The 21,631-nt window shown below is 43.0% G+C and overlaps 1 protein-coding gene across 2 annotated transcripts in view; it reads left to right on the top strand.

Moving 5' to 3' along the window:
• ETV6 (ETS variant transcription factor 6) overlaps nucleotides 1-21,631 on the top strand; it is a 219,778-nt gene that overhangs the window by 85,677 nt on the left and 112,470 nt on the right. For both annotated transcript variants that reach the window (XM_004435375.3, XM_087442736.1), the window contains exon 2: nucleotides 1,955-2,084. In XM_004435375.3, the coding sequence (XP_004435432.1) occupies nucleotides 1,955-2,084 (130 nt within the window). The remainder of the gene's footprint in view (nucleotides 1-1,954; nucleotides 2,085-21,631) is intronic.

Raw genomic sequence — 21,631 nt, 5'->3', positions numbered from 1 at the left:
ATCTTTTTTTCTTGCACTCATACCATGCCATTTGAAAACTCTTTGGCTGCACAATGTTTTCTTCATCAACAGTTTCACTTCTGCAAACACCCTACCAAAACAGAAAGCTATTTCTGGGAATGAAGTTAACGGTAGATAAGATATCTAGACATATATTGGGACTGGGAGGTTATTCGAGGGTTAAAGCTTATGGAGAGTTTGTTAAACTGGAAAAACAGTATGTTTAAAATACTTAAAAGCCTATCTCACCTTGAAAAACCCCTAAACAGATTTTGTATGTTTCCCATATGTGTTTTTATGTCTTTGCCTCTTTCACACCAAAAACCCCAAACCAAACACCAAAAATGTAACTCATCCTTAAGTTAGAGTTGCTCAAAATATGTGTGATGTTTGGTAAAGTTCAAGAAAAGTGAAGTTGAAGGTTTTACCTCTGGGTGACCTTTCACAGGTCATCTTGATTGATACAGAAATGAAATCTAGGAGGTATATGCCTGCCCTTACTAAGAAATTCACCAGGAAACTTTAGGATGTGTGTTTAAACAAAAATATTCCAAATGCCCTAGTTGCTGGTAGAGGATGCCTCAGGGAAGTTGTATCAATTCCATTCAGAAATTACAAAAATATGTATATCTTCATTTAAAATAGAAACTTCCTACCACAACCACCAAACTTTCCAGGGTATGAGAAGAGAATCTTTAATTTGGTTATAGGGCCGGGGGACTCCCCTGCTTCCCTTTGCACATTTGATGAAATATAAAATGTCAGAGAACTGTCTTTCCAAAACGTAAACACCCCCTTTGCTTTATTTTAATCTGTGCTTTTTCTTTTGCTCTTGATTTCTGTTTTCATAATGGCATCTTGCTGATCTTTTTCCCCCAACTTATTTTTGGACTCTGGTGTCCCACTTCACCGTACCCAGTTAAACCACAGAAACTGACGGAAGTTGTGTTTATGTATGGACTGCAACTAGCTGGTATGTAGATCTAAGATGCAAATTGCACTGCTTTTCTAGCTGAACACAGTAGTTGGTTTCTTGCCATTATTTGCCATGTTTTAACTTAAAACTAATAATAATCCTTCCCATCCCATCCAGTTGTTTTAATTGATCTAACAAACACTGCCTGTTTGAGTTTAAACAGTGGATCTGCCCAAGGCCCCCTCCCCCTTTCCTTGTCAGTTGAATAAGTATCTTCAGGGAAACAGTACTTTCCTTAAATGCAGATAATTCTTTTGATGAGCTCTGAACTACTTCAGAAGGAAAGGAAATATTGATTCTGAGATGGAGAATGAAGGGACACGGAGATACCAATTAATGTCGTAGATAATTCCCTGCTATGAAGGAAAAAATTAAACATAGGATATTTTTGGTTGTTGTTGTGTAATGAGATAGGAAGAAAAATCTCACTCGATAGAAAAATCTTGCTCGTAGATTTATTAACTAAATGTAGAACTTCTAAGCCATCACTTTGAGCTCACCTCGCATTGGATCTGAGTACAGAATCATACTTGTATTAGAAGCTGGGGTTATTGCCAGAGAAGACGAAACATGGTTTTAATGTATTGGTGAAATTAATTATATGACTTGGAAAAGTAATTTTTGAGAGAGTCGTCTGTAAAGCCATTCTCTTGGACATACTTTTTCATTTCCTCGGCCTTGTCTCCCCTCTTTACTTGAACAAACCACTACTAGTACAGAGACGAAAAATGGATGCCCATTGACCCGAGTCCAAAGGAAAAGCCCTATTTTAAACCTTTCCAGAATTTTGTTACAAATCCCAAATGCCAGAGATCTGAAAGACAACTGTATAGAGTGCCTAAAGGGGGCCAGCCGGATGGCAGTGCCCGAATGCCCGCTGTCCCTTTTGCCCCCCACCCCTCTCCTGATTTAACATCTCAGTTCCAAGCTTTCATTGTCTTTTTCCCTCTCCCCTCTTCCTGCCCTTATTTTCAACAGCAGGAACGAATTTCATATACACCTCCAGAGAGCCCGGTGCCCAGTTACGCCTCCTCGACTCCGCTTCATGTTCCAGTGCCCCGAGCGCTCAGGATGGAGGAAGACTCGATCCGCCTGCCCGCGCACCTGCGTGAGTGTCCGCGCGCGGGGACGGGGAAACACAGACCGACCTACGGACAGACCGAGAGGGTCAGAATGATTGACTGCGCGGGGGCGGGGGCAGCGCTTCGGGATGGAGGGGGCAAGCGCTGAGATTGTTTTCACAGGGCTCAGCGAAGCTGCTTTGGAATCACCCCAGAATGGCTTTGCCAAGTCTTAAATTCCCATCCTTTGTTTCTCCGTGTATTCGTCTCTGTGACATCTTACTCCCAAAACCTGGAAAAGTGCAATATATAGCAGAGTCAACCAAATCTCCTAAGAGGCGTGAGTTTTTGGGAAAGTTTGTGTGTCTTCCTGAGTTCACACTTACTCCCCTTGAATATTTTCTTAGGCCCTGAATTGTGCACAGTTTCTGAGTTAGACTCACTCCCAGCTTTGCTTTTAAGCTGTGTGCACTTCCTTTCTTGGCAGGGCCTCCCGGTCCCTCTTTTCCCCCTTTGGCTGCTTCTCTTTCCTTCGTTTTACATAGCCTCTCTCTTACTCCTCCTGACTCCCCTCTCTCTTGCCTCTCTTATACCCCCATTGCCTCCACAGCTTCCGGCAGCTTGTAGTATTTCCACCTCTCAAATCATCTCGGGCCCCATGCCTCTACCGCCTCCCCTGTCCGAATCCCCAACTGCGTTTGGCAGAGCCTCAGGGCCCACACACTGCTGCTACTGGGGCCAGTCTCCAGAGCAGCTGACACCTGTCATTGCCTTTTTGTCTTTTTTCCTGTGCTGCAACCCAGCCCAGATGATATAGTGTGATGGGGGCAGCTGGGGAGAATGAATCACCTGATTCCCACCCTGATCTCAGTGTCCAAGAAAATACCCGATTTTCTGGCTTGAATATTATCCCGAGGGCACACATCCAGGTTATGGAGGACGTCGGGGTCACCTTGGCCCTTCTCTAGTTGACTCCTAATAACTGAAGTCATAGCACAGCCTTGCTTGCCATCTCTTTCTGGCGTGGTAATGCTCCCCAGGTTATCCTCCTCCTCTTGTTCCATCCCTCCTCCAAAGCCAGAATGTTGCTTGCTGAAAGTGGAGAGCAATAGGAGAGGGAGAGGATGCAGGCTTCTCTTTTCTCTCTCTGATAATTCAGGAAATCAGATGACTGTGATGCCAGGAGATACTGGGGGGACATTGCTGGCTTATCCCTTCTCCTCCACAGTGAGGAAGACTGCTGGGATTTTTGCAAGGAGTTGGGGGCCACGAGTATCCTTTCCCTCCTCCAGCCTGCTGAGTCCATCAGTATTTACGAAGTTGCTACATACTGTGGTCAGCACATTCCAGCTTCAGTTTACTGTCTTTTCCACAATGAACTTTTAAAGAAGAGGTTGGTACCGTAAAGATGCCGGGGTCATGACTATGGCCACGCTTGCCTTTAGTAAACTGGAGTGTTGTGGCACCATTGGAGCAGACAGGACTGGAAGAGAAACCACAGCCAGGTAATAGCATCTTCTCCTCCAGAGCTGTCCTGTGAGCAGTGTATTCACTTCAGGATGGAACACACTCATGCTGTGCAGGCAAAGCACTTCTGCTACCTAATCTCATTCATTTATTCATTCAACAAATGGCTGTTGATGTACCTGCACTGTGACAGGCACTCTTCTGGATGCTGGGGTTACAGAAATGAACAAAGCAAAGCAAGTTCCTTGCCCTTATGGAGCTTAAAGTCGAGCACAGAATGAAAAAAAATTGTGAACATTTGTCCCAAACAGGCTGAAGTTTCTTTCATGGGTTTATATTCCTATGGTTTGAGACATCCCCCCATGATGGCCCTAACTCCTGGTTCACCTCTGCATGCCTTTACAGATGCAAGCTCGTTGACCATAGAACTGCCTCTCCATAAGACATTATCATGGTCAAATGAACTAACACACACACCGAACTGGCAGTCAGGAGATCTTAATTCTTAACTAGTTCTGCTCTTAAACTAGCTGTTTAACCGTGAGTCAGTCGTTATAATACTCAGTTTTCCTACCATATAATATTGTGATTGGACAAGACAGTGTTTAACAGTGCTCTTAACTTTAAAATATTATGATCTCACCTAAGGCATTGTTCTCCCTACTTGGAACTATTTCTTCCATACCAACCCTTTACTTTTCTCTGGAGTGGACCCTTTTCTCATTGGGCCACAGCTGTGCTGCTTACCACTGGTTTGCCAGGCGCTACCATGTGCCTAGCACACAGTCATCATTGCTAACATTTACTGTGGGATTACCCTGTACGAGGCACTGTGTGAAGTCCTTTATGTAAATTATTTAATTCTTACAGCAATACTTGTAAGGTAGATATCCTTTTTGTATCCATGTCATAAGGAGTTTAGAGAATTTAAGTAACTTGCCAAGGTCACAGAGTTAGTAAGAGGTAAAGTCAGCATTCACACTCCATTCTGTCTGACTCCAGAGCCTAGGCTGTTAGCTATTATGCCACCATGTAAGTGTGTTCACTAAATATTTTTTAGATGGATGGATAGATGAGTTCAGGGTTGACACTTGGCCAGTGTGTATTGATGTGGCCATAGCATTGGTTTATGGCTGGAATCTTTTCTAACTGGTCAGTCAGTTGCTCCATTAGATGGATGAATGGATGGATGGATGGATGGATGGATGGATCCCCACATAGATAATTATCAGATGTAGGACTGTACCATATTACTGCCGACCTTAGAATATAATCAGTTGTTAGATTATGGGTTCAGGTCAGGGTGATGATTTTGCCTGAGTGCCTACTGTCTGGCAGCCTGATTTTGGAGACCTCCTTGGTAATCTGCATGAGCCCTGTTGAAACACCGTTGCTTCCTACATCTGGAATGAATCCTCTGAAAGTGGAGGTTCCCAGGCTCTTGCTGTTTGTCCTCAGCTGGGGCTTTCCACATGAGGCTGAGCTGCCCTCCTCCCTCTCCTCTTCCAGGACTCAGCTGCCCATCGTGCTGTTTGACAAACATCTCTTGTAGCCCCTAGGATGGTTGAAGCTGTGCCGTACACTTGAAGATGCATCCCAGCTGGGTTTCCAAACCTAAAAGAAAATAAATATTCTAACAAGGGAATTGTGTTATTGCTGTTTTAATCTGGGATTCCAGACAATTCCCAGTGGAATGCTCATGGAAAGTACGGGGAAGAATCTGAAAGCCAAGACAGCAGCAGGACATTTATGGTATTGCTAGGTTGAAAGCATTTTTAGCTGCTTGTTTTAAAGAGATACTCACCAGACTGGTCTGCCTCAAAGTGGCTTCTTTTCACCATTCATCCTCATTGATCTCCAGATAAACGCTCTCTCTTATCTCTTTCTTTTACTCCTTTCATTCTTAAATCAAAATATATATTTTCCTGGTTGGTGAGAGGGCAGGGATCATAGTATTTAAGGTTCTCATACTGAGGGTTTCTCACCATTTTGTTCTGTAAACACAGGGCTATACCTAAACTGAAGACACAGCGTGACAAATTAGCAGGCTATTGAGAAGCAGAAAGTAATGCCTTTTCCTTTTATTTGCCTGTGATAAAAACAAAGTGATAAATGGAGCAAAGTGTGAAGTGGTGATTCTGGAGGACTTGACAGGGACAGGCAGGGGCAGTCTGGGCCTAGGGAAGGAGGAAAACAGAGAGGAGGAGGGCCAGACCTGTGCCACCCTGGTCTGGCTTACTCACTTCCCGAGTTTGCAGGCTGGTGCCCTTCAACCATCCTGCAGCAGTTTCCTGGAACTTCCCTGTTGTACCAGGAGAGCAAACACAAGTATGTTTTATTGAGAAGATGGAAACAGCTTCTTTTTTTTTTTTCTTCTTCCATAAAGGCCACTGAATTTTTTTTTTTTTTTAAGCTTGAGGGTAGAAGAGCTGAATTACAACAATTATCGCAGATAGGTGAAAAATGAAAAGTTCCATTCTTTATAGGGAAGATCGTACCTTGAAAACACTTAAAGGACCAAGAGCCCCCGAGAGTGCCTGGACAAGATCACTCTTGATTCTTCTCTGAGCAGTGAAGGGCTGTTGCCTAGAGCAAGCGAGGCCTTTTTCTGATTCTTGCTAGGGGCCTCATGGTGTGAGGGAGAGACTTTTTCTGATTTGTCTTCCCAGAGACCACCACCTTCTAAATTCATGGAGGAGTGGGTGCTGAGGGGGGCAGCAAAAGGTGCCTCATGAGGTGGTGCCGGCCCTGTGAAACACTCAGCCTCAAACAGTGATGCTCAGGGTTGCCCATGTGATAACAGTAAGTGTATTTCAGATTTATGGGGCAGAATTTAAATAAGTAAATGTCTTTTCTTTATTTTAAATTCTTTTTTTCATCATCATGTCACATTTAGTTGATATAATTGCATCTAATCACAGGTTGACATTACGCTGTTTGCCCAAAGACTTTCGTTTTTGCAGTGCCAGTCTGGCCTTCTAAAATCCCTGTGAATTGGTATTTAAAAATCGGAACCTAGGACTCATTCATCATATTTAACAGGGTTACAGTTTACGATGCTGTGGGTTAATAAATAGCCATAATAGCTGCTCAGAGTTTTCTAGAGTCAGAAGACCAGAAATAGTCCCCTGGCTCTACTTCCTTTCCTTGTGAATCTTTCAGAATTCTTACATTACTACTCCTACTTGTGTGTGTTTAATAATTTAATTTAATGCCTTCCTTTGGAAATGTTACCTCGCTACTCACCCACTTGGCGATTTTGCATTCTCAGCAGAGTTACTGAGTTTAAGACAGTCACATGACAAGCAAAGCTATATTAGAAACAGGACAGTGGAAAGAGATGCAGTGTCTCTCTTTTCTAATTAGCTGGAGCAACAATTTTATATACTTTCAAGTTATTTTTGTTCCCAAAGGAAGAGGAAAAAATGGGAATTAAATATAATGGTTTGTATTTTATATTCTAAGTAATAAAATACGTTAATATATTTATCTCATTTAATCATGCAACAGTTCTTAAAGGAGATGTGACTAATTCTGTTTTATTGATGAGAGGACGGTGGCTCAGATAGCCACTGAATTGTCCGGATTTGTACAGCATGTGAAGAGTCTAATAGGATTTCTACTTCAGAAGTTACCATTTAGCTTTCTTAGGAGAAAACATAATGGCAGTGTCTCGTGGACTTGAACTAGAGGCCCTGCTGACCATTGGAGTCTGGGCGGCCGCGGGTGCAGGGACTGGGAGTAGCTGTGGCTCTGGTGATGCACTTGACCATTCCTGTTTGCTGAACCCCCAACAGGCTGGCTTCCATCAGGAATGAGAGCCTGTTTCTCTGGATAATGCATTCTGGTTTTGCTCACCCATTTCTACTGCTCCTCCCACTTTACTCTCTTCTGAGCTCAGGTTGAAGTTCAGTTCATCTCTGCAACCAAAAGGGCAGAGCTGGCCCTGAAGGCCTCAGAGAGCTAGCGCTGGGTGTGGGGCTCAACCAAGCGCCCATATTCCCTGGCATTTCACCAGACATGATCTCCTGGGAACAGGTCCCACTGCTTTTTTGGATTTTCCAAATGGAAAAGCATGGTAGTAGAAAGGACTTGGGTTCAGACAGACCTGAGTGGGCTTGCATTCCAGGGCTGCCTCTGTTAGAGAGATCATTTAATGTCTTTAAGACTCAAATTTCTAATACATCTACTCATGAGGGTGTCTTATAAGCATACACTAATTTATGTATAACACCCAGCACAGTGCCTGGCAGTCAGTGGCCAGTAACTCACTAGAGCTCTATTTCAGTTTCCAAAGCTGGTAAACAGCCTTTTTAGGAAGTGGCTTCCCCATTTTCAAGGGTCAGGAGAAGCATGTATGTCCTTGTTTGTCTGTTTCAATAAAGAAAGGGCCTAGAGTTCTGTCTACGTAGTACTGAGACTGACTTCCCTAAGTCACAGTGGAAATCAGCTTTATTTTCTAACCACTCCTTCTGGTTTCTGGGAGCCCACTTCTGCTCTAGGGCACTCCACCCCGGGCCTTTACTTAGCCATACCGTATCGGTACCTCTGTCTGGAACTGTTTTCTTCACTGGCCTTACCTGAATCTGGAAGTCTCCTTCCTCAGCCTTCCCCGTCCTTCTAAGACCTAGCAAATCCTCCCTGTCCTTTGCCATTATCAATGTTCCAAAAATGGCCTCTCCTCACGCAGCTGCCTGTGACGCATGGTGACATCACCAGCAGAGTTGAGGCAAGGACGTGGGGAAGAAGATTTAATTCTCAGCCCATATCTTGACAAAGCAATAATAACTTCAAACAAAGACGGCCAGCCACTAGCGTTTTATATTTTGTTCCCCTTCTCGCCTTCTTGCTGGTCCCTTCACTTTTTGCATTCAAATGCCTGAAGGCTCTCTACTCTCCCAGCAGTATATGCGGCTGCACCAGGGCCCTAGTAAGCTGCTTCAAACAGCTTGAAGAGAAAAAACAGCCCACAACAGAACAGCCAGAATGCTTTGGAAGGGAAATTTCCTTTTTGGGTTTGCTGTCTGAAAGAATTTCCGATGCAGGCAGACGTTAATTCCTAGCTCCATGCTTCCTGATAAGGAAGCAGCTTCAATAAAGACAGCTATTTATAGATGTCTTTTTTTTTTTTTTTTAAACATATAACCAGAGGTCTATTGACCTTTTCTTTCACTTCGCATTTCATGCCGTGTGCTCCGTGTACATTTAAGGCAGTTCCTCCAGCATAAGCTCTGACAAAGTGGCTCCAATCCTGTGGGGATGGGGAGGGGAGGGCTCTCGATTCCCTTGGAATTCTGAAGTAGGCATTTGGAAGCTACTGGCAATTGGTTGTCCCTACCTGGTGCTGTGAGTTATTTATTTGAGCCCAGAGATGCCCAGCTCTATTCTACACCCCGTGTTGAAAGTTTATGACAGACTAAGCCAGAGAGCCATTTAAAAATAAAAGCCAATGAGAACCAGTCAGTTCTTTGAGTAGAGACATGAACAACAGGAAATAAGAAATGATACTTCCATTTCTTCTGTCTCTTCTCTACTGTCTCCTTTGGATTTTCCCAACCGTCAGTACCTCTGTGGTCTTTCTCTTGGCATATTAGAGTTCTGCAAATTGAGGGGTCGCTGTCCGTAAGTTCCATGATCAGCCTCACATACATCTGCATAACACTTGCTGGCTGGTATGATAAGGATTCAGTATAGTGCTGGCTTGAACTGTGCTTTCCTAGGTTATTCCTCACCGCCTCTTCGTTATCACAAAGCATTGATTGGGCTGAGGCTCTCAAATAACAGATGTTTTCTCCCATTTTGCTTCATGCCTGAGTTAAACCTTATCAATAGCTCAGACTCTTGCAGTTTGTGACAGGAATGACTTTGACCACTTCATCTTTATGCCTTTCCAGAGGTGAACGTTACCAAGGACCTTCGGATGTTACTCATTTCACTGTTGCCATAGGAAGATTCTGATTCAGTTGCCTAAACCATCCATGTGTGCTTTGGGGGTTGTTTTTTCTGGTGTCTTCTGCAGCAAGTTAGAGCAGGATTTAAGGAATTTAAACTGTCCCTGTCTCTGGCCACAGGCTGACTGTAAACTCCCAAGAATAATTAGTCACCCTGCCCCAATATTGACTGCTTCCATCTTGGATAGGTGGACTACACACCCTTCTTTTGAAATTAGTCTCTATTTCTGTTTCCTCTAGATCTGAATAGAAATAGCCTCAAATGAGGCTCTAAGATTTCAGTAATAGAAGTGCAGATTGCAGACAGAGATGCTGGAGGCAGAGCTGTGGATGTGTGGTGGATGCAGATCGGATGCCTAGAAGGAGAGTCTAACCTGTGCAGGAATGTGCAGGAAACACTTTATTTCACCAGTTCAGCTGGGGCTGAATTTTCTGCTCTGGGGTGGGGGCATTCACTAAGGTGGTTCACTGAGAAGGGGGAAGGCTTCTAAGGAGATATGTAAAAATCATTTGGGAAAAAATAAAAAAAGAAAAGGTACCTAGGTGAGTGTTGAGGGTGTTGAATAGCATTATCTTAAGAAAAATTACAGGGGTATCAGGCAGTTCATGTAGCTCCACTTTAAAAGTAACAATGTTAGGATTTAATTATCCATTTGTTTACCAAGAGTGGCTTACCTTTGCAAATAAGTTTCTTTTTTTGTCATCGTACCCTGCCTTTCAGTTTACAGGAACCGTGCTCCTCTTTAGGAGCCATTCTGAGGTCAGCTGTGTATAAGATGCCACTCTTGAGAATCTCTGTTGCAATAATGTGTGGAATAAGTAATTATTGTCACTGCTATTTATTGATTACTTTCTATGGGCCAGGAACTTTATATGTGTTATTCTGAATAATCACTTAAATTTCAAGGTAAATATTGTATCTGTTTTACATCTGAAGCTCCGAGTGGTAAATCACTTGCCTGAGGTCACACAGAGAGGAAGTAGAGGAGCCACGATTTGAATCCAGATCTAATTCCAAAACCCAGGCTTTTTTTCCAGGTCACCATATTTCCTCCTAAAAGTATTAGAATCTGATGAAAGTCATTTCCTTCTAGCTGTTGGTTAGGAGAAAATCTAAGCTAACAGGTTGCTTTTTTAAAAATTTAAGCAAAATTTATATAAACTAAAGACAAGAATGGCCAAAGGGAATCATAAACTAAATTATCTTTTGAATTTAAGAGGAAGATAAATTTTCTAATTCAATCCTCTGTGCAGACTGCTACCTGCAACATATGTTCAGATATCTGGATAAATTCTGGAGTATTAGAAACAAAATTAAATGAAGTAAAAAGAGGTTCCCGTTGTCCATGATTTTCCATTTTTTAAAAGAGATGACCTAGCTCTGAGATTATTATTAAATAGTAAAAAAGATGATGTGCTTGAATGAGATTGTATTTTTGGCCTCCCAAATTAAAGCATTTCACTTCCGAATATTTTTTCTTTAATCTGACGTGCTTCAGGAAAATTGTCTGACATTTTGGTGCCTTAGTTTACCCACCTGGCGTACGTGCTGGGAAACTTCACCGCAGGGAAATAGAGCAGGGAGTGTACTTCTCTGGGGGTCAGTCCTCTGAGCGTTGGCCCAGCTTGGCTACTAGTGGGGTCACGCCGAACAATTCATTCTTTCTCCCAGGATTGTAGTTTCCTCATCGGTAAAGCGAAGTAGCCCGAGTCTGTGATTCCCCAGGTTCTTCACAGCTCAAACGTTTTATCGTTCTTGAATTCCAGAAGAGAAATACAAGGGATATTAGCAGTGGAGCATTATCTATAAATGCTAAGTATCATGATCGTTCACGTGATTTCTAGCACTCAACATCAAATTTTAGTGCAGATGGTGCTATTTTAATGATGCAGCAAATTGTCCTCTATTTTGCTGTGATTGTTTTGTGAAGATGCCCTCCTGCAAGGAGATATGGAAATTCTACGCCCGACGCTGTTGGGTGCTTCCCTGTGCTGCCCCTGATTCAGATCTGGTTAATGCCTTTGTGGGATGGGAACCGGAGCCGACACCTGGGCCTTGCAGGTCTTCTGAAGGCTGTCTCAGCCATTCGCACCACACGCTGGTTCCCAGGACCTTACAGCGGAATCCCAGGCCTGCTCCCGTGTCCTTGTAGCCCCACTTCTGGCCTGAGAAGTGTCTGTGAGTTGGCGCTTTCCCCAGTGCATTACGCACAGGTATGGCTTCTGGTAACTACCTCTTGACCCCAACTGCGTGATTGGTGGGAATCCCCTCTGCAACTTGAGGCGTTTGCCTTTCTGTAACCTGTGAAAATGACAGTCTGCACTTTGCTCCCTCTCTGGATGGTGTCCACTGGGTTTCAGGCCCTCCAGAGCCAGCTGATCTGCATGGATAGGCCACACTATCCTCCCTGAGCCAGCCCCGTAGCACATGCGCAATTAATACTGCATTAATTAATTATGGGGAGAAAAGCACAGTTGGCAAGAGAATGAAGGCTTTCAGTTTCTAAAGTGAAGGCTTTGATGCTGTGCTTTAAAGTACATTTCCATCCCCCCAGCCAGCAGCGAGAATCTGTGACACATATACCGTCCCCTGGGCATGAAAGCTCACACCCAAGAAACTATTTCTAAATAGAGGCCCTGAACTAGTTACTCAAATCAGCTACTCATCACCACAGGCTGTGGAAAGGGGGAGTAGGATGAGGGGGAAAAGAATTGCCCAGAGCAGCAGTGATTCTCGGACAAAGCTGATGAGGGGTTTTATTTTCCCTGCTGAAGTAGCTGTTGGGTCACCAACGTCAGGAGCAATTTGTAGAGAAACAAATATGAGCAAATGATTTGGTGCCAACCCTCTTCAGGAAATAAAATGACTCTTTTTCCTTCCTCCTGGTCTGCCTCACTTCAGGAAGTAGCTCCAAGGCAGGGCAAGTTCACAAACCTGTTATTCTGATGGTTTGGAAGGTTAATCTGTTTGGGGCATATTTTCCTACTAGATATGAACAAAGTGGGGGAGAACACTCTTCCCTTTCTTTTTCATTCTGATTCCTTCCACACTGCCCTTCTCACAGAACTGAACTCCCACTCTTGCTCTTTTCACTTCTCGTGTGAGGTGGTGGTGAAGCCACCTCACAAAATCCCCACCCTGGACAGATAGTTCTCGTTCCCCTATTTACAACTCCCTCACGTATTTTGTGTGGGGCTCCTGCTGACCTTAAAATTTGGCCATGACTCAAATATTCACCCAGATATTTGGGGTATTATTTAAAGGTCTTTTAGGAACACCAAAGTTGAAATTTCCTGAGAGAGATATTCCTCACTTGAGAGTCATGGGTTATAAATGTTCTTTTAAACTACCCAGTAGTTCTGTGATTGTGCTGAGAGGAATTTCAGAGACCCACAAAAATCTAAAGAGATGTAAAATTTGTTTGGACCTTGTAAAAGAAAAATTGTTTTGATTCTTAGGCAAAGAAAAATTTTGCTTCAGATGAATCCAAATGAGAGTGTGTATATGTGTGTGTGTGAGTTTGGATCAGATTGTCTCTTAGCTATTACTCCAGATATCTGCTTCATGGAGATTCTGTGATGATTCCTACCACCAAATGGCATCCAGGGAAAGAACTTGAAGAAACACAACTAGGTATTGTAGCATTGGTGCTGTGCTCCAGCTGTGTAGCAATCTCATGTTTGGTACTTCTTTGTTTGCTGAAGGAGTATTGAGATTCAGAAAGTGACTGGCTTCTGAACTCTAATTGTCCAGATAACAGTACTCTGGATCCAAGACAGAGGGCTTATAGTTGTCTGTGAACAGGGCCAATGTTATGCTTCAGCAGGGTATGGTGGTCACCTAGTTGTGGTGATTTAATAGTGCCCTGAACTTAAATATCTCCAATGTTGAACTACTGTGGTGCCTAAAATTCCACTAAGATATATACCTTTTGGATCAGGCATTGTTTCCACCTAGCTCCAGTTAAAAGTAAATACTTATCCTAGCAGATGACACCTTGGATAGAGATAAGTAATACCTTAAGTCCCTGATATCTTAATGAAAATTAATTTATCAAAATCCTGAATCTTTTGAAATAGAAGAACCATGGCCAGCATGGAAGGTCAAGGGCAGGGGTACAGTTGGAAATAAACTCCATAATTTTGCTTGGGGTTGGCATTCTCCATGGAGGAGACAGACATAGGATTAGATGGAAAATCCAGGCCCCTTGATTTAGACAAAACATTGTGAGCCTGGACCTCTGAGACCAAGATGACTAATCTGATACTTACCATGCCGGGCTGTGGGTCTCAAGACATTGCCAGCATCAGTATTGGCCAAATAAAGTTAGACCTCCTCTAGCACACTGTCAGCTTGAGAAGGTGCAGGTCATCTGCATTTCCTTGAAAGGAGTACTGAATTTTGAGGTGTAAATCTGAATCCTTAAAGCCTTTCAACCATTCTTACCAAAATGTCTCTACCTTTGAGGTGACTAGATGTTTGATTGTAATGCCAAGACCATGCGCATGTATAAGGGACCCGTTAATCTAGTCTCCAGTTGAAGTGGTCAGGAAAACCTTGACTTGTGTGGAAGTTTAAGGAGCTAGCCAGAGGTGGGTGGCTTATATGAGGAGTGGGTATGTGGAATTTGGGAGCAAAATCCTTCATAGCTCTCTTTATGGAGTAATAACTTCCCTTTATTGAGTACTTAGGGTAGGCACTTTTCACGTGTATTGTTTAATCCTCACGACAGACCCATGAACTGAGTTTTATTATCCTCACTTTACTGATGAAAGGTCAGGTTTAAGAGGTTAAGGAACTAGGCCAAAGTCACAGAGCTGGTAGGTGGCAAGGTAGGTCCATCAGACACTTTCCACTCTACACTTTTCCTCCCAAAACAAGCCAAAGACCTATTCCCTGGACCATTCTCTTTTAGAACATGAAAAATAGTGTTGGGTCCCCCTCTGAGGTCCAACTGTGGTTAAAACCTCATAAATTTTAGAAAAATAGAATAACTCACTAAAACAAAATTGTAAATCCACACCGTAGAAAACATCTCCCACAACCCAAAACCTCAGGGTTAATATATTCAGATTTCAGTATGATTCTCACTAGTCCCTTAAATATCTCTCTGTTTCCTGGTAAATAATATCCCTTACAGAGACCTGGCACATGAATAGTGTAATAAGATCAGATCCTATCGCTCTGCCATTCTAGCGCAACCTAATTGCAGGGTGAAAATCCAGGGCCGTCTTAGTTCCTCATCTGTGTGTGTCTCTCTTTGTCCCACTGCTTGCTTTACAGTTTGAAGTTCAATACCACTCCCTCTTTTTGTGCTTTAGGCCTCTGTGTTGTTTCCTTTTCACAACTTTTTTTTTTTTTTTTAATGAAATGATTTGAAATGGAAAATTAAAAACTTAACTATGAGTCTGGCAGTTTCCTGCTAATGCCTCTCTGCTAAGAAGCTTCATAAAATAGTATATATTATTATTCACTTCAGCACAGCTGCTCTGGGCTCTCACCCACTTCGTCATTCACAATATGTCTGAGAGATTAACTTTGATAAGACTGTTGTTTGAGATCTTTTCCTCCTCCGTGTTTTACTTAAAATCCTCACTAGGGAAGTTTGTCTGGAAGAAATCCACCATCCTTGGTAAAAGGTAATTTGGTAGTATATGTGCCTTAGGAGCTGTAGTTGGCTCTTTATGTCCTTGCACCCTCTTCATTTGAAATACTGCGGTCTTTCTCCCCGAAGTCTCCAGTGTGTGGGGGGTACTGAGAGGAACAAGAATAGGTGCTTTGTGTTGAAGTGCTGCGGGGTGCCTGATTGTGAGTGTGTGTTTGTGTGTGTGGTGTAGTTAAGTCTTCGGCTAGGCCTGTTTCTTGATGAAAGTTGCAGGTACTGATTCCCTCTTGGAGAGTTAAAACCCTTGGTGTCACACAGGATCTGAGGGGGAACAAGGGCACAGGAGAATGAAGAAGAGGGAGGAAGAGGTGGACCAGGGTCCGTTTCGGTGGGGTCCACACCCCCTGGGTGGGAGCCGAACTGTTTATCCCGCATCCCAGCGGCAGCAGAAAGCCAGGGGTGTTTTCAGGGCTCAGCTGCCAAAAGTTTCTTGAAACAACTCTGCTCAAAGGCATATGCTGGGCTCACTTCTGAGGGAAATTTCCTTTTTGGGGAAGTTGAAGCAAAGGAATTTCCTGTGTGGGCAGACAGAGCTTCCTGACTTGAAGGCTTCTTGGAAGGGAAACAGTTTCATAATGAAATGACAAATTAAAGACATACCAGCCGGGTTCACTTCAAAACAGCTATTGAGAGTGCAGGCAAAGCCCTATTATACTCCCTCACAGAACAAAAATAAATCCCATCCTGACAGGTTTCTGTATGCTGGATTATATCCGTCCCCCCCGCACCTTCCTTCACAGCCTTCTTCTCTGCCTCCCACCCCCGCCATTAGCTGCCACCAGCCCTATCTTTAACAGCTCTGGGGAGCAGCCAGCAAGGAGGTTTGGAGCATCTCTCTTGCTGCCCTCCTTTGTGGCTTCGCCCATCCCTGGCCTACACGGGGCCTTAGAGGTTATGTTATAGCCCCATGCTGCCAAGACTCACAGAAATGACCTCTTTCCTTCCCCCTTTGACACAAAGCTATGATTGAAGATATCTTCAGCAATGGCGTAAAAAAAAAAAATGCAACCGTTTCCTCAGGCTGGCCTTTAGAATCTCGTAGGCAGTAAGTGTACGTGCTATTCTGGTGCTGGGAGCTGGTCTGAAGCTGTGCTTTGTTGAAGGAAATAGGGCTCTGTGTTGGGCAGAGCATGTTCTTCCACCTGAACATGTCGTTTCCCACCGTTCAGGCAGCCTGCGTTTTTTAGAACATTGACATGAAGATGCCTGATGAATTAAATCTCTTCTTTTAATGGAACAGAGTAGGAGAAAGAAGGGCAGTATCATTTGGGGTGGTATTAATTAGACTTAGGCTAATGAAGTAGATAGGGCACAGATTTTAGAATCAGATGTCTAAGTTCAAGTGCCAGCTCTAGCAACATACAACGAGCAGTATAACCCTGGACGAGTTGCTCAACTTCTCGGCCTCAGTTTCCTTTTCTCTAAAATGGGTACAGCAATACCTTTTTCACATTGTTGTGAGGAAGTTAGATTATGATTTCAAAAAAAATTGTAAACTTCTCTAAAGACTTTGCAAATAGCACTTGTTATTTGGCCACTATTGGGATCTTTTGGGATGGAAATACAATACTACATTGAAACAGCAGAATTGTAGAATTCGTCGATCAATTTGGCAAATATTTATTAGAGGTTTTCTATGTGTGCAGCATGCCTGGGCTCTGTGGAGAAAATAAACAAAGTGTGAAGTTTAGAGCAAACACATTGTGTGGCAAAAAGAATCTTGGACTTGGGGTCAGGAGACCAGGGTTCAGTCCTGGCTGTCACTCAATAGCTCTGTGGCTTGGGGTGAACTATTGAACCTTTGTGAGCCTCAGTTGCTCATCTGTAAAACTGGGGGAAATCAAATTCTATGACTTTAATAAGTTCTGTCCAACTCTGACATTGTATAATCAATTTTAAGAGGGCCCTGCCTTTTGCAGTGCTTATAGGATTTATTCTAAAGAGAGAGGAAGAAATATTCACTGTATAACTGTCTGATGAAGAAACTTGCATCAAAAAGCTAGATATTTTTTATTAGCATATCTGATGTAAACAGGAAAAATTGGTGCTTGCCAGATATGTCAACTATAGTGATTTGTTTTGGGGTGTTTCTGAGTGAATGCTGACTTGAAAATAACTAGGATCATGGGTTGAACATGGCAGTCTCCTCAAGATGACTTGTCTGGGGTCCTTGGTTTACCTTCTCCCAGCTGCTCCGGGAGACACTCAAGATGTTGCCAAATGGTTGTTCGTTTAAGCCATCATGGAAATCCTTGTCCAAGTGGGCTTCCAGAGTAGAGGCCACAATGGTGACTGGTCCTGCCAGTTAGGTTTTATTATGTGCTGATATGTAACTTTAGAACTGCCACATTATCCTTTCTCTAACTTTCAGTTTGTGTGAGTAAAGGACTAGTACTAATTTTGCCTCAAAGCAGTCTTCTCAGCACCCATTTTTGGTTTGTGAAAACCAAGGTATTAGAAAAATTGGATACCATGTGTAAGATCACAGTTGTAAAGTGGTACTCGACCCAAGCATTGAGTAAAAACAGCTGACATTTTTCGGGTGTGTGCTCTGTGTTACTAGTGCTTTCATAAATCATCTCATTAATTTTATTCTCCCAACAGGTCTGAGAGGTAGGTGATATTATCTTTGCTTTACAGATACAGAAACCAAGGCTTTGACATGTTAAGTAATTTGCTCAAGGCCTCAGAACTGGTTGGTGGTAGAACCAGAATTTGAACCCAGGTCTATCTGCTTCGGCACCTGTGTTCTTTATCCCTTCAGTGCATCTCATCTGTGTTGTCAGTTGTTATTAAATTGACCCCAGTGCTTAGCAGTGAAGTCAAGCCTTTACCAGGTCCCTGAAAAGAAACAAAACTAATAACCTCGTAGTCAACATGCTCTTGTAATGGCAGAAAAGCCTGCAGCTTTCCGTTGTGGAAAATAATATACCTGGGTGATACACCGAGCAAACATAACCCTGCCCTCGCCCCTGGAGGAGAGCCTGCTCTGGTTCATCCTGGGGCCAGGCTGGCCTTGAACCTCACTGGCCAGACCTTGCAAATTAGGACAGAAATCTGCCGGCCATGTTTCAGATATGTAAGGAGAGTGACCGGTGCCAGATTGCATCCTTTTCCTTGTAAAATTCCTTGGAGATACTGTTTGTGGCTGCCTGGGCTTGTTCTGAAGAAAATTTAAATCTACTTCTGTTCCACAAGCATTGATTGAGGAACCACTCTGCTCAGTGCTAGGAATACAAAGATGAGTGAGGTAGGAACTCAGTCTAAGAAAGCCGAAACTTGGATAATCATTCAACCAAACCAGTATTTATTAAGCACCTACTGTGCCCAGCAGAATGGTAATGACAAGAGATAAATAGCTAAACAAACTTACAAGGACATGTTTTAAATTTCCACAGAAAGTACATTTCTTTCTTGATTCTGTGTTTGATTTTATTAGCTTTCCTCTGTACAAGTAAGCTTTTAGTGTGTGCCCTATTAAGTCCAAAGTTTTATTGTTTTTTACTTATTTGACTATAATGTAGGTACCTCCAGAATTTCTCGTCCTCGTTCCCATTGTTAATCTTATTTTTCTTGCCCAAAGAATATCGACTTTCAAGATTATTTTTCAATAAAGGCCAAAATATTTTTTTAATTCACTGATATTTAAAACACAGATAACATCCAGGAGAAAATCTCAGAAAAAAAATACGATTTGATGGTACCTACTTATAAAAGACTCACAGTACTAAGTAATTCTTTGGCATATATAGCAACACACTATGTAGGTGTCATTTCATAGTAAGTTCATAGTAAGGGGAGAAATGGTGTCATTTCTCCTGCGCAGAAATGTAATCTTGCCTTTCATTTTTCATTGGCCTCTAGCAGCCAGTGGGGTCTTTTAAAAGAATTCCTTTTCCTCATTACTCTATATTCCCCATTTGGGCTTAAGGTGGGAAAAAAGAAGTACTCTTGAAATGCTATGACCAAATCAACACTTTAATATGCTCCTTGGCTCCTCTGGTGAGGAAGTGGGGGGATGTGGAAGAGATCGATTGGTTTATTCTTACTTTATTTGAAAGTGAGAAGAAGGGAGGTGGGGGAGAGTTTGGAATAAGAGCTAGTGTGCACTCTTCTGCATCCCAATCCTGGGATTCCTGGGATATTTTTCTTTTTTTTGCTGAGGAAGATGGTCTCTGAGCTAACATCTGTGCCCATCTTCCTCTGTTTTGTGTGTGGGGCGCTGCCACAGCATGGCTTGATGAGCAGTGTGTAGGTCCACACCCGAGATCCAAACTCGTGAATCCTGGGCCGCCAAAGTGGAGCACACGAACTCAACCGCTATGCCACTGGGCCAGCTGCCTGGGATATTTTTCTTACCTGGCACTCAAGCAGCATTGCAAGGGGAGGGTATGTTAGGAGGAAGATCATATTAACGGAGGAGTTACAGGAGCTGAAGAGTTACTGAAGGAAGCAAGATGACTGACAGGTGGATGAAATTCAATATCCTTCCCATTCAAATTTAAAAAAATGGAAGTTACTAATTAGTGAGTTTGAGTTATATCTTTTTAATAGTCTCTGCTCTTCAGACACAGGTGCTGATGATCAGCAAAATGTTAACAGCTATGGGGAAAAGAAGCAAAACTCACCGGGTTGTAAGATCCCTAAGTAGACCACCAGGCCGTGGATGTGAGGAGCTGACAGTGTCTTTCCATGGGACTAACAGTTTCACTGTACCATTGAGACCCCAGGTGACTGAGGCAGTGGCCCAGGTTTAACTCAGGGCATACAGAGACAGAAAGCTCGGCCTCCTTTGTGTACCTCACTCTTGTTGGATGCTGGAGTTGCATCTGCCCGTCTTAAAGGAAAGCAGACAACTTTGTCTCTGTGTGGTCCAGGCCCATCCTGAAGTCTGAGGCTTCTAAACATAAACATGGCAGTTCCAGCCTCCCTTCCAGGACTCCTGAGAATTCCTAATGGGGAGGGTCATATCTAGCTACTGTCAACCTGATGATAGACGTGTTGTCAGACCATAGCCCCTCCCGCCTATCTGCCATCCAATAACCTTAAGGTTTAGGGGAAATTAAAATAGACCTTCTAGAAAGGTATTGAAGTTTCATGCACAAATATAGCCTTTTTTGATGCCAGAGAAAGAAAGCCTTTTTGACTTTTGTGAATAAGAAATAAGTGATGGCTATGTTGCACCCTCCTGGAAGATCTGGTGGACTTGCATAAGACCCAGGGTGAATCTGACGTGCTTTAACTGATGACCAACAGGAAATCTGTCTCTCCCATTAGAGACTGATTGTGACAGCGTTGCAATTGACCTGCACATATAGGAACTCCAGCTTCTGAGAACGTAGTGGAACTTTGTAGGGATTAACACCAAGAACTGCTTTAACATTTCACAGCTCGCAGTCAAGATAGATACTGTGTAAACAGTGCATTGCAAATGATCAATGGATCCATAAGTGATAGGCAGTAGTTCCAGTGGTGTTCCCCTCCACATTTTATTTTTGATTCTTTGTCAAGTAATGTCATAACTGAGTCCATAACTCGAACCCAGGGAGTAATTGCTATAAGTGAACTTTGTTGCTTCAAAATCTTGAGACACCTTTTCCTTACCTCCCTCCTTGTTACCTAGTATTTATACTTTTAATGACATTTAAAAGTGACTCTCCAAACCCTTTAGAGCTGAATCCAAGCAGAGACGAACTTTAAAATGGTGGGAGTGAGGGGTAGAGCAACCCTTGTGGGAGTCCGAATGAGATACTTGTGTGTCTGCACTGGTGGCAGGTTTGGTGTGTTACCGGAGTGATCTCCATGGTAACAGATCAACATGGCGCCAGTGGCAGCTCTACACTCAGGGCTTTAGGTTCCCATGAGAAAGTGGATTCTCACAGCAAATAGAGGGGAAAATCAAGGAGTATGAATGCACACTCCTCCTCTTTGTAGAGTTCTGGTCATGAATTTTCGGTTCATATAACCAAGACGTGGCTGTTTAGCCACTTGGGTTCCTCTCAGTAAACCAAGATTCTTTAGAGAATGCACAGTGTTCTCTTGAATTTTGACTAAACTCATACAAGATTTAAACAGGTGTTCACAGCAAAGAACTATGTTGTGGTGGGATGAGAATGTGACTTGGAGTCAGGAAGTCTGGCCTCCAGACCCAGCTCTGACACTACCTTGCAGGTCTTTACGGTCTAGATTCTCAAATTCCCACCAGTTATAGTAGTCAATCATCTAGTTATATTGAAAGCCCCCAGGATGATACATTGGCAGTAAAAAAGGTAGCCGATTGAATATAATTGAATAAAATACAATGTGCCATTGTCACCATCAAAGATATGATAATGTTGTGATCATGTGTCTGAAAACTTTCAAAAACCTGAAAAGTAGAAGGTGGAATTCTTCTCTATTAAAGATTAATCTCTGAATGTAACAATCAAAATGTGAAAGCTGGGCAGATAGCAGAAGAGTGGATTTTTCTGGAGCCTTAGTTACAAAAGTTTATTAGTTTAAAGAAAGAAT

Source organism: Ceratotherium simum, chromosome 17 (genome assembly GCF_057802395.1).
Source record: "Ceratotherium simum simum isolate JZ-2026a chromosome 17, ASM5780239v1, whole genome shotgun sequence".
Lineage (NCBI taxonomy): Eukaryota > Metazoa > Chordata > Mammalia > Perissodactyla > Rhinocerotidae > Ceratotherium > Ceratotherium simum.
The sequence above is the reverse complement of the archived record's forward strand: the minus strand, read 5'-3'. Positions and strand labels throughout refer to the sequence as shown.